The sequence below is a fragment of the Labeo rohita genome, chromosome 2 (genome assembly GCF_022985175.1).
Source record: "Labeo rohita strain BAU-BD-2019 chromosome 2, IGBB_LRoh.1.0, whole genome shotgun sequence".
Lineage (NCBI taxonomy): Eukaryota > Metazoa > Chordata > Actinopteri > Cypriniformes > Cyprinidae > Labeo > Labeo rohita.
This window is the reverse complement of record NC_066870.1, coordinates 20,587,875-20,603,056: the sequence shown is the minus strand read 5'-3', so window position 1 is coordinate 20,603,056 and position 15,182 is coordinate 20,587,875. Positions and strand designations below refer to the sequence as shown.

The 15,182-nt window shown below is 43.2% G+C and overlaps 1 protein-coding gene across 1 annotated transcript; it reads right to left on the bottom strand.

Annotated features, from left to right (window-relative positions):
• Nucleotides 1-229: 229 nt before the first annotated feature.
• Nucleotides 230-15,003, bottom strand: crispld1b (cysteine-rich secretory protein LCCL domain containing 1b). Its single transcript, XM_051124126.1, has 15 exons — nt 14,848-15,003; nt 14,128-14,434; nt 6,008-6,126; nt 5,774-5,906; nt 5,553-5,668; nt 5,359-5,459; nt 4,993-5,160; nt 4,719-4,779; nt 4,559-4,625; nt 4,268-4,398; nt 4,146-4,189; nt 3,984-4,056; nt 3,804-3,873; nt 1,422-1,555; nt 230-1,075 (listed from the first exon to the last, which is right to left on the bottom strand). The coding sequence occupies exons 2-15, from the start codon at nt 14,383-14,385 to the stop codon at nt 1,024-1,026; spliced, it is 1,527 nt and encodes a 508-aa protein (XP_050980083.1). The 5' UTR covers nt 14,386-14,434; nt 14,848-15,003; the 3' UTR covers nt 230-1,023.
• Nucleotides 15,004-15,182: the final 179 nt, after the last annotated feature.

Sequence of the window (15,182 nt, the reverse complement as noted above, 5' to 3'; positions counted from 1 at the left end):
ACTCAACCACATCTGTGCCTGACATGGAGGAAATGCACTCCAGGAAGTGAGATTGAAATCATCACACACACCAGCATGCACACAATGTCCTTCTTTGTCTGTGGTGCCTGCGCACTGCCAGCAGAAGTTGAGTGTTTTCACATGAGGCACGTTGGGTTTTCATTCTTCAAGGTGCAGAGGCTCCGTCTGCGCCTTCCAGAGTCTCAAATTTGAAATCACCTCACAGCTGTGTTTAGCCAACAATCACAGAAATTCAAATACATAATACATCAAAACTGGACACTGTGATGGGACCATGTGAAATATTTCAAAATACTTGCTCTGCAATAAAACGGTCACAGTCATGATAGGACTGTACAGTAATATTTTGAACAGAATTATGAGTCTAAATATCTTTATTTTAGATTGCATGATAATAAATAACACAAAAATGTCTCTCCAAGGCTCCTTTTGTGGTACATTTTTCAAATTCCTCTAAAGCAATAATGATTTCCTGGCCTGCCAGGTTGTTACAGTATCAGATTCTGAACATATGCAGCATAATATACTGTAAAGCGCAATACACCAATGAGCAGCTTCTGAACAATGATATAAAAATATGTTTACAAAAATATAAACTGTAATATATGGCCTTTTCTACACATTCGACACGTTCAGACATTAACACTTTTGCGTTTGCATGCACAATTGCCTATTTTGTTATTTTAAGGAATGCTTTATATCATTACGTATATATACTTTTATAAAAACATACAAGAATGAATGTAATTAATAAAATTCACTATATTTACAACTCTATATACATGACATTTACATGCAGAGAAAAAAAATCCTGGAGACTTTGTTTTCTCAGGGCCAGATGGTGTCAAAGTCAATGTCTTTTTTTCCTGTTGAGGAGATTTTTCGTGACAGCACTGGCCTTAAATCCAGCCCAGCAAGACCAGCAAACCAAATGCGTGGTAATTACTAGCTGTAATGTTACCAAGAGCTCTATTTCTTTGCATCTGTCCTTGGACGACGGTTTCAAATGACCGCAAACACTCTGAACGCTTTGCCTCCTGGGGGATTCTGTAGGCTAAATGGAAGAATAATGGCCAATATTAATCCAGGACCAGCAGGATAGAAAGATATATGATTTGCATGCTAGTATGATTCATTAATCACCCTTCAGATGTTCTCATCATGCTATGTAATGAAGCAAAATAAAACCAGACTGTGTAGGTGGTCTGGTTTTATTTTGCAGCGGAGAAGCAGAGTTTATAAGATTACCGTTCAGCCACCCACTAAATGAAATGATTACGTTATCCGACCAAGCTCATATTGAGGGATATTAGTTTAATCTGAAGACCAGCTGAAGCCAAGAATGAAAGATCAGCTACACAGCAGTAGTAGCTCAAAAGCTGACTCAACACACTCAGTACCTCTCTGAGGTGATGCCATTTTGGTAGGAGCCCTTGTACTGCCTCCTCTTGTCCACAGGCATTACGTCCAGATAACCTCCTGAGTCACTTCGAATCACCCCTGCGTGGATTGCTGCCCTGCATATACTGGAATTCTGCTCAGTGGGACAGAAAGAGAAAAGATGGATCATTTTCTACTGCAGTCGTAACAGAACAGTGACTTCCTAATAGCTGCAATAGAGCGACCCAGAGGAACATTTTATTATTCTTTTATAGCTCAAGAGACTTATGTGAATAATCATTTATATTTAAGTGTCAACTTCGTTTAAGATGATTCTCCTAAAGTTCATTAGGGGAAACAAGAAGAGACAATTTTGGCATATAATAATAGTATAGAGCTATAAAAAATAATGTGGACAGTTTGAGTTAAATTAAGTTGAAGCAGAGTGAAATACATAGCAAAATACAGAAATTTGAGCAGTTTGAGATCTCTTTTGAAACTTTAGGGGAGAAACATTATTTATTAAAACCTATTTTAACTTGAGGATCATGTGTTTTGAACCATGTGTCATGTGTGAGACAATGGTCAAACGTTTCATCTAACACATTTACATGAAAAAAACAACAACAAAAAAAACAATGCAAAAGCAGTGCAATGGAATTAAAAAGAAAAAAAAGAGTTCTGTGTGAATGGCTCTTTAAAGGTATAATTCACCCCAAAATGAAAATTATCCCATGAATTACTCAGATTCAAACCATCCTAGGTGTATATGACTTTCTTCTTTCAGTTGAATACAATTGGAGTTATATTCAAAAATGTCCTGGCTCTTCCAAGCTTTAAGATGCCAGTGTATGGGTGTTGAGATTCAGTAGTCCAATAGAAGGCCGTCATAAAAAATACTCATCACAGCTGCAGGAAGTTAATAAAAGCCTCCTGAAGTGAATCAATGCGTTTGTTTAAGAAAAAAATCTATAGTGGCATATAAAGTTTGGGAACCCCTTACAGAATCTGTGAAAATGTGAATAATTTTAACAAAATAAAAGAGATCATACAACATGCATGTTGTTTTTTATTTAGTACTGTCCTGAGTAAGATATTTAACATAAAAGATGTTTACATATAGTCCACAAGACATAATATGGATGATATACGACTGTTTTTTGTTCATGAGTGCCTTGTTTGTTCTGAACAGTTTAACTGAGCACTGTTTTTCAGAAAAATCCTCCAGGTCCTGAAGATTCTTCAGTTTTCCAGCATGTCTTGCATTTTTGAACCCTTTCCAACAATGACTGTATGATTTTGAGATCCATATTTTCACACTGAGGGCAACTGAGGGACTTAAACACAACTATTAAAAAAGGTTCAAAAATTCACTGATGCTCCAGAAGGAAACTCAATGCATTAAGAGCCGGGGGGTGAAAACTTTTGAACAGGATGAAGATGAAGTCTTTTTTTTCCCATTTAGTACTTCAGAAGCTAACAGAAGATACTTGCATGTTTCTTGGAAGACAAATTAAGTACAATTTACACTGATCTTCAAATTCAAAAAATGTCCACCCCAGCTCTTAACGCATTGTGTTTCCTTCTGGAGCATCAGTGAATGCTTGAACCATTTTAGTAGGTGTGTTTGAGTTCTTTAATTGTCCTTAGTGTGAAAAGATGGATCCCAAAATCATACAGTCACTGCTGGAAAGGGTTCAAATATGCAGAAGATGCTGGAAAACTGAAGAATCTGCAGAACCTGGAGGATTTTTCTGAAGAACAGCAGGCAGTTTAACTGTTCAGAACAAATAAGGGACTCATGAACAACCATCACAAAACAAAACAAAACAAAACAGTCATAGATCATTCAGGTAACTACACACAGTATTAAGAACCAAGGGTTCCCAAATTTTTAAAGGGGTTTATTTTATTAATTTCAGCTATTTTTATTGTATTGTGGACTATATGTAAACATATTTTATGTTAAATATCTTACTCTGGACAGTACTAAATGAAAAATAACATGCATTTTGTATGTTCTCTCTCAGATTCTGCAAGGGGTTCCCAAATTTTCTCATGCCACTGTATATTCTACACTTTATAAACCGTAATATCTAGCTTCCGCTAACTGTCGGATGCACATACATGAGAGAGGCGTAGCGTACCCAGAGCCACTTAGAGTACTTTTCATGATGGATGGATGCACTTCATTGGACTTCTTTTGGACTATTGAATATCAACACCCATTCACTGCCATTATACAGCTTGGAAGAGCCAGGGCATTTTTTTAAATATAACTCAGATTGTATTCATCTGAAAGGAGAAAGTCATATACACTTACGATGGTTTGAGAGTAAGTATATCATAGAGTAGTTTTCAATGTTGGGTGAACTATCCCTTTAAATAGTGTGAAGACTTACATCCGAATAATAGCGGGTTCCGATTACTCGGGCATAGCTGTCGTACAAGCAATTACGAGGACAATACAACCTGAAAAAAAGACACAACTTGTTAGCTGTTGCACTATTAATGACAAAAAATTAACTGCATAGTATTTTGTGCAATCCAATAAGATTATTTATGTTACAACATAAGCTTACCTGGGACAGTGCCGGACTGGTTTCTTGAAAGGGCAGAACTGTGCCACTGTAGTTTCACAATTAACTGCTTTCACTGAAAGTTATAAAACATTTGTTTATTAAATTTCTTTTCTCAAACTTTAGCAAGGTTATCTCATTAAAAAAATGAACATATGCACTTACCTGGGACATTTGATACAGTGAAGGCATTGGCACTCTGATTTTTCCTGTGGAATAACATGGAAAATGTGAGAACATTGTTGAACCAACATTCAGCAGCATGAAATGTGGGTTTTGTGACTTACGCCAGAGTCTGAACTCCATTTTTGAAGGACTTTGAGAATCGTTGCCTTCTGCCCACCCTTGTGATATCCAGCCAGCCTCCATCGTCATCTATTATTCCAGCATGCAAGGCGCTCCCACAGATACTGGATTGCTGGAAAAACAGCAACATTAATAATGAGAGAGACCCTGAGCTGACCACAATCCATGTGAAGTTAGATAGTATTTAACTACGTAAATGGAAAAATCAACTTGTAAATCTGTGCGATGCCACATAGAAAGAAATAAAATGGAAAGCGAATGCGTTTACCTACCATGTCATAATGACTCGATCCAATTACTTTTCCATAGTTGTACAAGCAGCCTGGTGGGCATTCGTACCTGATTAAAGATTTACCAGATATGAAATTATTCATAGCAGAATGACCAGAACACATGTTTTTGATAGCTGATGTGAGAATCAACTCATTTTACCTGTTACAAGTAGTTCCCTTGCACTGATCACGTAATCTAGTATCACATGCTACCTGTTGAGCTGCGGAAACAAAAACAATATATGTCCATTTATAAAAAGAAGAGTGTTGTTTTTTCTTGTTAACATATTAGAAATGTTTTAGAATGTTAGAGAACACACATATTTATGAAAACATACACGCTGTCTGATGGCACCCAGTACAGGCTTTACATGCCCGTCCACTTAAGCCAATCAATGAAATGTATCTTTAGTCAGCCTGTGAAGTTATCTTACACATCTGGGAAGTACTGGTGACTTCATTCCTCTCAATGTTCTCGTTGGCAGAAGGTGTCGGGGTCTCATCTCTGTAGTGGGTGTCGTGGCTTCGGACTGGCTCAGGTTCTGGTTCAATATAGTTATTTTCCTCTGTCTCAGGGGTGTAATGAGAATGACTGCCATCATCTGAAGAGAACACAATTTAATTACACTTTTCAAATGATTCAGGACCTACTGCCTTCACATGTTAGCTAAATATTGGTTTCTTTACTAGTTTAGGGATGCCAGTATAAAATGTTTTAATCAAATTAACTGCATGCATCTCTCATAATATGCTATTTATAATATACAGCACATCATTTTATAATATAGTTGGTTTAGTACCTTTATAGCAGAGGTTGTTTCTACAACCGCCGCCATAGCTGGGTGGGCATGCAGAGCAAGGGGTCCCATGCTTGTATGGTGCATGTCCCCACCAGTTACCTCTGTGAAAAGGATGCCACATGACAAAAGCTAATAGTAGTGCTTTATTAGAATTATATCATACTGCAAATGACAAACAAGCTGAACATTCTTACGGGGGAGAGTAATTGCAGACCAGGTACACAGCTTTGGCCCAGATCATCCCCCATACATTCATGTTGTAGCACACATTGATAGCACAACCAATTTTGTTGCTTGTGGCCCAAACCAGCTGTGAAAAATCATAATATCACTATCACTATATAGCACATCACAACTGCTTGATTGCTTGTATCATCACAAAATGTAAATATCTAAAACCTGAATGTGGTTTTACCTGTGTGTAATGTGTGCAGACGGGTCCAGAGCATCTGTAGGGGCAGTGAGGGTTACACTCTTGTGGATAAGGGTAGCTGAAATCTCTCACCTCATCATACCAGGCTTGGACATGAAATGTCGGTGGTCTGTCTCTAAAGACAATCATATTTAAAACAAACAGTTAGTGCATTGTATAACAACTGAATGAGATGCACTTGTTATTGGATGTGACATCAATATTGTTTTTATCCACCTGCCCCAGTGAGCTCCTAGGTTCTGGCCGATCCGGGTCAGTAGGTGAGACGGTCCATGTTCCCACAGACAAGTGTGTGCCCAGTGCTCAGCACTCCTTTCCAGTTCAGTGTCCCAAGCCTGTCACAGCAAAGAACCACAAGGTATATTCACACGGCATCAGAATATGGTTATCAGTCTTGTATTTCAGTGCTTAATACAGTTCTGTCATGACAACCCTCCGAAGATTTTATCGTGGTAATGACAATGTTAATGTATTTGGTCTTGGTGGAATAGATTTGCTATAACTGCTATTATTGTTGCTGCTGCAAAGCAAGAACAGGAACTTGCTACTGCCAATACATATGCCGATACAGTGCTGTGAGTATTTAAGACCTACTTCTGCTGCGCAAATAGCATATAAAATAACCGTAACTGATCTATACAGGTGGAGCTGGGGAAGGTGGAGGGTTTCAGAGGAACTGAAAGTGTGTCTTTTTTAGGGGTTCAAGCATGTAGTGCTGAATGTAATTGTTAGAACGGCCAAGAATCAGCAATCTCCAGGTAAAACAGACCAGAACTGTAAGTCGTAGAGATTTGAAACTTAGATGGATGGTAGCACTCACACCGCCAACAACGTCACCAAGGCTCACCCGCCTGATGGGGGCGCAACAGTGATCAAAAGTATGAAATCGTTCATAACTCCCAAACCATCTGTCATAGGGTCAAGTGTCTTTTGTCACTGGAATCCTTGGTTCATGCCAAAAAAAACACATGGCTCAGATTCGATCTGAGAGGGGCGAAATGTTCTGGTATTTTGGATTTTTTGAAAAACCTACTTTTGTGAACCCGATCAGAACCAAATCTCTGGAGAGTGAATATCAATAATTATGCATTAAACACATACGCAAGAGATCAATCTGAGGTCACAGGAACAAAATCACAGAGTTTGGCCACTTGGTGGCGCTATAAGAGGGAAAAACCATAAAATTGGCTATAACTGTGCAACCTTTTTTCCTATGAACATGACCATTCCTCATTCCGGACCACTTTCCTCTAGAAACACTGCTGTCAATCAAATAGTTTATTAAATGATTGTCCTAGGTTTTTCCACTCAGTCTGGAAAAAAAACACTGCAGTACAATTATCCGGACTCTCTAGGTCAATAATGTTTTTAAAATTTACCCTTTGTGAAGCTATAACGAGGTCTTTTAGAAAAGGGGGCTGTCCAAATTTACCCAAAATCCTATAAAGCCTAATGGAAAACTCAAAATTTCACGAAACTTGGTGAGCACATGCGACAAGTGATTCTAAACAAGCATGCAAAGTTTTAAGTTTAGCTGGTGCTATAACAGGCATAAACGTTACAAAACATATTTCTATGGTAAATTACCTGGATTTGCCAAAAATTTTGCCTTTTTAAAATCATTGTTTTAGGTGGTTACAGGCTTGCTTTTTTTTTCATATGCGCTTGAACCCCAGTAATTTTTTTGTTTGTTTTGTATTTTTTAAATGGAAGTCAGTGGTCTCTGAAACTGTTTTGTTCTCAATATTCTTTAAAATATATTTTGTGCTCAGCTGAAGAAATTCTGTCATATAGGTTTGGACATGAAGGTATCCATATAGTGAAGTGAGTTAATGACCGAATTCTATACTGTTATGATCTGGTCAGTGAGCTGCGGACCGCTCACCACCAGACGTCGCTCTTGCGTTTTTGTAACGCACGGACTGCCACACTACACCCCGGACTACACTCCCCATCAGCCATTGCACTTCCCCCCCCGTCCAATCAGAGACTGTATAAATACCCCGGTCTTCCTGTCACTCCTCGCCGAGTATTGAATTGTTTCTCATTCTTACAAAGCGTTTCTCCTAGTTTTCCCCGTGTCTAGTCTCCTTGTTTACCTCGTTGTTTTGATCTCTCGCTTGTCTGACCACTCTCTTGCCTAGCCCCTCTCGGATAACGTTCGCCGCTGATTTGACCCTCGCCTGTTTAAGGATTATTCTTGTCTCGCCGTCCATACACCTGTCTGCCATTGATTTACCCTGTCTGCCTGACCATGTCTTTGTCACGTCCCTTTAATAAAAGCTCGCATATGGATCCGCTCGCATCTCGTCTCATTCACCTCGTTACAGAATACTCGGCCAACACAGGATCCAGCAGCTTCACCCCGGACAATCAGCCGATACGGACACAGACAGAATTCTCTCCCGGATCAAACAGAAGACACACACACTCGAACAGTATATCCGTGAGTTTATTGCAATTTCGAATTATTCCACTCTCCCGGACTGTATAAAGATTGAGGTGTTTTGTGACGGCGTGAACCAGCCCCTCCGTGCGCGACTGAGACGCCAGGGTCCGCGCTCGTCGTTGGAGGCGTTCCTGAACTTTGCATTATTGTGTGTGGGTTCGCTGTGCACTGTGGGGGTCGCGGAGAGGGAACGCGACAACGCGGAAATGGCGACCGCGCGTCCCACTCGCAAACTAGCGGTCTTGCCGGATCACGACGCCACAAACAAGTTTGCCGCCTGGATCGCTCGAGAAATGGCGGCCGTGTCGGAGCGCGCTCATGCTATGGCGGCGTCAGCAGAGCCCGCGCACAAGATGGCGGCCGCGCCGGAGCGCGTTAACGCTGTAGCGGCGACAGCGGTGCCCGTTCACAAAATGGCGGCCGCGTCGGAACGCGTCCACACAATGGCGGTGACTGCAGAGCCCGTTCACAAGATGGAGGCGAAAACAGAGCTCCTTCATGTCACAGCTGCCACTCAAGAGCCATTTAAAGGTACAGTTACATTCCCTGAGTCAAGTCAAGTTTCCAAGTCAAGTCAGATTGCAACCGTGTTTCCTGCGTCATGTCAAGTTACAGCCACCTTTCCTGAGCCACTGCACAAGATGGCTGCCACGCCAGAGCCACTGCACAAAATGGCTGCCACGCCAAAGCCTCCGCCCGCTAAAGCCCCGTCAGTCAGGCCGGCGCCCGCTAACGCCACGTCAGCCAAACCACAGCCTGCTCAGGACATCTCCGTCAAGTCACAGCCTGTTCACGCCATGTCTTCTGCTCCTGAGTCTACACCCATCATGGCCGCCCTCCCTGAAGCGGTTCCCGAGTCAAGCAAAGTCACAGCCGTGGTTCCTGAGTCAAGTCACGTCCCGCCTGACATCCCAAGATCGCGGCCTATCATGATGGCACATGTGCTGGATTCACCCCTGATGGCTGTACGGGCAGCTAAAATGGCGCTCCTTCACGTCACGGCTGCTACCCCAGGGTCAAGTCAAGCTTCCAAGTCCGGTCAAACAACAGAGTCAAGTCAAACCAAAGCTCTTGTTCTCCACGAGTCAAGCCAAGTCACAGCTGTTCCTCATGAGTTAAGTCACGTTACAGCTGTCGTCCCTGAGCCAAGTCACGTCACAGCTGTCGTCCCTGAGCCAAGTCACGTTACAGCTGTTATTCCTGAAGCAAGCCAGGCCTCTGCAGATCCTCGTGAGTCAAGCCTAGTTGTCAGGTCCTGTCATAATGCAGCTTCCGTCTCCAGTCAAGCTTCAGCGTCCCGTCAAGCTTCAGCGCCCCGTCAAGCTTCAGCGCCCCGTCAAGCTTCAGCGTCCAGTCAAGCTCCCAAGTCCAGTCAAGCTCCCAAGTCCAGTCAAGCTCCCAAGTCCAGTCAAGCTCCCAAGTCCAGTCAAGCTCCCAAGTCCAGTCAAGCTCCCAAGTCCAGTCAAGCTTCCAAGTCCAGTCAAGCTTCCAAGTCCAGTCAAGCTTCCAAGTCGAGCAATGTCAAGGCGGCTGTTCCAGAGTCAAGCCACGCCCCGCCTGACGGCCCAGACTCAAGCCACGCCCCGCCTGACGGCCCAGACTCAAGCCACGCCCCGCCTGACGGCCCAGACTCAAGCCACGCCCCGCCTGACGGCCCAGACTCAAGCCACGTCTCGTCTGGCCACCCAGAGCCTTACCATGACCCGTCTGACGGCCCAGAGTCAGGTCATGCCCAGTCCCCAAGTCAAGTCACACCAGACCCCAAGTCAAGTCACATCTCGTCTGACATCCCAAGACCACAGCCTATCGGGATAGCCAGCGCCCTGGACCCACCACAACCTCCCGCTGCTGCTCTACCCTTAATGGCTATTGCCATCTGGTGTGTGTGGGCTGCACATTGTGCTTCTGGGGTCACGTCTGCTCCCAAGCCTGCTCCAGAACTCCTGTCCAAGCACAAGCCTACTCCAGAGCCCCCGCCAGTTGGAGAGGCCGCGCCAATGCCTCCTGAGGTGTCAGCTTCGGCTGTGGATCCTCCCGTGGAGGCGGCGTCCCCTACAGACTCTCTGCCTCTCCCCATATTCTCTCTACCTCCCCTGTCTCTGCTGTTTCCAGGTCCCAGGCCATAACGCGGTTTCCTGCTCCGCCCCAGCTCCCGTCTGGTCACAAGCCTGCTCCAGAGCTCCCGTCCGGTCACAAGCCTGCTCCAGAGCTCCCGCTGGGTCACAAGCCAGCTCCAGAGTTTTCGCCTGGTCACAAGCCTGTTCCAGAGTGCCACTTGGTCGGAGAAGCCGCGCCAATACCTCCAGAGGTGTCAGCCATGGCTGTGGATCCTCCCTTGGAGGTGGCGTCCCCCTACAAGCTCTCTGCTTCTCTCCCTTCTCTGTTTGTCTCCTCTGTCTCTGCTTTCCCCAGGTCCCAGATCGTAAAGCGGGGTCCTGTTCCGCCCCGGAGGGCCGCTGCGCCTCCTGTTCCGCCCCGGAGGGCCGCTGCGCCTCCTGTTCCGCCCTGGAGGATCGCCCCGCCTCCTGTTCCGCCTCGGAGGGCTCGGGCGTCGCCTGTCCCGCCTCCGGTTCCGCCCTGGAGGGCTCCTGCGCCTCCTGCTCTCCCTCCGGCTCCGCCCTGGAGGGCTCCTGCGCCTCCGGCTCCGCCCTGGAGGGCTCCTGCACCCCTGCTCTGCCTCCGGCTCCGCCCTGGAGGGCTCCTGCGCCTTCTGCTCTGCTTCCTGCTCTGCCTCCGGCTCCGCCCTGGAGGGTGCCTGCGCCTCACGCTCTGCCTCCGGCTCCACCCTGGAGGGCTCTTGTGTCGCCCGTCCCGCCTCCGGCTCCACCCTGGAGGGCTCTTGTGTCGCCCGTCCCGCCTCCGGCTCCGCCCTGGAGGGTTCCTGCTCTGCCGGTCCTGCCTCAATCACCGGGTCCTCCGCAGGGACCTGGCCCTCCGGCCCTTGCTCTGTCTAACCCCCGCCCCACCGCTCCCTTGGACTGTGGTTTGTTTGGAGCGTCTGGAAGCCGCTCTTTGGGGGGCTATGTTATGATCTGGTCAGTGAGCTGCGGACCGCTCACCACCAGACGTCGCTCTTGCGTTTTTGTAACGCACGGACTGCCACACTACACCCCGGACTACACTCCCCATCAGCCATTGCACTTCCCCCCCGTCCAATCAGAGACTGTATAAATACCCCGGTCTTCCTGTCACTCCTCGCCGAGTATTGAATTGTTTCTCATTCTTACAAAGCGTTTCTCCTAGTTTTCCCCGTGTCTAGTCTCCTTGTTTACCTCGTTGTTTTGATCTCTCGCTTGTCTGACCACTCTCTTGCCTAGCCCCTCTCGGATAACGTTCGCCGCTGATTTGACCCTCGCCTGTTTAAGGATTATTCTTGTCTCGCCGTCCATACACCTGTCTGCCATTGATTTACCCTGTCTGCCTGACCATGTCTTTGTCACGTCCCTTTAATAAAAGCTCGCATATGGATCCGCTCGCATCTCGTCTCATTCACCTCGTTACATATACATCCACTTAAAACAAATATTTTAAAGAGCAAAAGCATGTCAGAAAAACGTTCTGATAACATTTTTTGGCAAACTGTTGAACCTGGTTCTACCTACAGTATGTACGTCAATGCATGGTTGTTTAGTTCTGTCTCGTAAATTGATATAAATCTACAAGTGGGCCAGTTAGAGTTAAAAACCATAAAGAATTTTTGTTTTGCTAACTTGAGACAAAACAAAGCCAAATTAAAACTGCAATTAGGGTAAACTCTACTGGTTTGAAGTGTTTTGTATGAAGAATAATCAGTGTACTGTTCTGCACAGGGTTCTGATTATTTCAATACAGAGCAGCTTAATTTAAAATTACATATGCGTAGTTTGCTGCCCTGTGCTAATCTGTTCCATATGTGCAGAGCTGGTACATTCCATTCCATCAGCCCTCAACAAATACTGTTCCTCGACCACCTTGATAATTCTGATCTTATATCCTGCACAATAAATCACCTGAAAACTAGAAGATTATTGCTGTTTCCAATTATGTTGGAGCTGTATAAAATATATTGTCGTCAACATGAACACTTGAAATGTTTACTATAAATGTGAATGTAAAATTGGTCTTTCAGGTGCATAAAATTGTAGCAAGCTTTCTGCATCTGAGCAGAACATGCATTGAGATGCAAAGCCCGCTGGCATTTTATGTGGCCTTTGAGACCCGTCTTGACATTGTTTATTTGTTGCGATGCCTAATTTGCTGTTACAGCGACCATCTGGGTGCATTCCAAGGGAGATATGCATCCTCTGTGACTCCTTCTACTTCCCTTTCACAGTAATTACCCAGAGGACTGTGTAGCATGGAGGTAGCTAATGTCTCCTCCCCTACCTGCGCCCCACACAAAGACACATTCTGTTAAACTTTGCTGTGGGATACAGGGCTCTGGGATTTGACAGATTTAACACTGAATTGTTCAGAGTCCCAGAGCACCACAGATGTTATCAACTCAAAAGTAATTGTCTAAGAAGAATGTTTTGAAACTGTTCTCTTACAGCTGATTGAAAGTGTCAGTCATATGTGCAGGGCTGAGAAATGCATCATATATTTTAGAAATAAAGAAGCTAAAATAAGAGGATGGTCTCTGTTGTTTTAGAGTGATATATTCCATTCTATTCTTTGATGTCAGAGTCAGAGTTACCAAGCGCAATGCTACGGGGCGAAGCAGCAGCTATAGATGATTCTAAGAAGTATCAGGTCATATTTGGCCAGAAAGCAATGAGAGGTCTGGCTGAGTGCCACGTACAGTAGGTGAGCCACAGAACGTGGGAAGGAGAAGCTGCATTTTGGCCTCCCTGATGAACTGTTTGTTGTAGACCACAAACTTGACTGTAGTTCAGTGTGTTCTAGTGCATTTGTGCAAAGTGCGGTTATGGTGTGGTACCCAACACCGGTTGGCAGAGCCATCTGATAAATTTATGAGCCCCCTCATGACCCCACCAATGTATAAATAGCCTTTTAACACACAATTCAATGGGAAAGTTGTACTTTAGCATGATTTCACAGTCATATAGCTTCTTATAGGAGGTTTTCATATTTTTTGGAAGAGTTTTTATGTTCATTCTGTTCTTCCATCTTTTTGTAAACTGAATAAGGGATGCACAATATATTAAACAATATTAGAGATTTTTTCATTTATTTGATGTACGCTGTAAAAAACAAAAAAACACAATTTGTTGAGTCAACTTAAAATAATTTGTTACCTTGCAGCCTTAAAATTTGAAGTTCAGTCAACTCAAGTAAGTTTAGTCAACTTAAGTTGTACTAAGTGAAAACATAGATATTTGAGCTGATTAAACAAACAATTTGGTTTGTTAAACCTAAAAGCTGGGCTTGTTACCCAGCTGTCTTCATATTTTAAGTTGAATGAACTCAAATATCCAAGTTGTCACTTAGTGCAACTTAACATTTTAAGTTGACTAAACTTTTTTGAGTTGACTGTACTTAAAATTTTAAGGCAGCCGGGTAACAAATTATTTTAAGTTGAATCAATAAAGTGTTTTTTACAGTGTATGTTGCCAGATATTGGATATTTAAGTACATTTCCATTTTTAAACCTTTAGATTACTTTTGCAGTCCTCTAACAGACAAAAACTCAACTTAACATTAACTTAACATATATATATATAATGTTGTGATGTGTAAATTCACTTCTAGCATTTAAGTTTTAATCAAGTTTTAGTCATTTATTAATATTGGCAATTGACATAAAAATAGTGACAATTTATCTTTATTGACTATTTGGTAGGTAAACATGCCCCCATGCCCTCAATTTTTTAAGACACTGCAGTAAATATATTTTTGTTCATGGTTTGATAAGTTAACATGATTCAGTAGAATTGTGTGATCTTACCATGTACTCCATGTTTGAGGCAGGGGGGTACACTTGACCCCTCAGCTTATTATGTAGGTCAAGAATGAGTTGCATATCACTCTGTGAAATTGCTCTTTTGCCCCTTGACTTGGATTGCCACCACGCCTCATCCTTATCCATGTATTTTTCCAGGATGGCTTCTAAGTGGGTGGCATTGGGAATCACCATGGAGACCACAGTTTGGACAGTCACTAGCAGCACAAACCCACTAAATAAATCTTCATGTCCACACTTCATGCTTCCACAGCTCTCTGTTACAAAATCCAAAGTGGTATCTGTCCTCTGCCTGTGAAATCAAAATTTTAATGAGATCAAAATCATTTAAATGCACACAAATGTATACTTTTTTTTTTCAACTTGTACATGATATAACATGATGATTTGTGTGCATTTCATTTGCATGGAAGCTGAAAAATAGATCAGTTCACACAAGCCTGACTGAAAAGTGCAGTTTCAGCATTTTCACTACTGAGCTGATTGTTTCTCAGCGGTCAAAGACTTGTGTACGCCTTTTGCCACACACTTGTAATATTTCATACGGTCGTGTCCTGCATTAAAACTAACCACACAAGTCTTTGAAGTCTGTAGCATCTTCAATATGAGTAACCCTAATGCAACTTTTAAAGAAATTACTATTATCTTTCCTAGACTTGTACTTATAACTATCATATCATAAGACGTATTTTAAAATAAACGTACCTTTTGCTGTTCCGCTGCTGAATGATTATCTCTGATGCTGATTTGATGAAATACTTATTCTCTGCTGTTTTTGTATTTCAAATACACATGTCCACCTGTTTTCATCTGCTTTAACTTTCTTTATGAATGAGTCATCATGAGTCATTTCGCGGTAAAATAATGCACGTTCAAATGTTTCAATTTGTGAGGCTGCTTTTCTCATTTATAGTGAACTTTAAGCCACGCCCACAACCACATCGACACACCCACAGCACAGAAGCTCATATACCGGTGAAAATATACATATAAATACCGGCGCATTAGCCTGTGTTTCTGCTCTGCGTATCTAGTCAAAG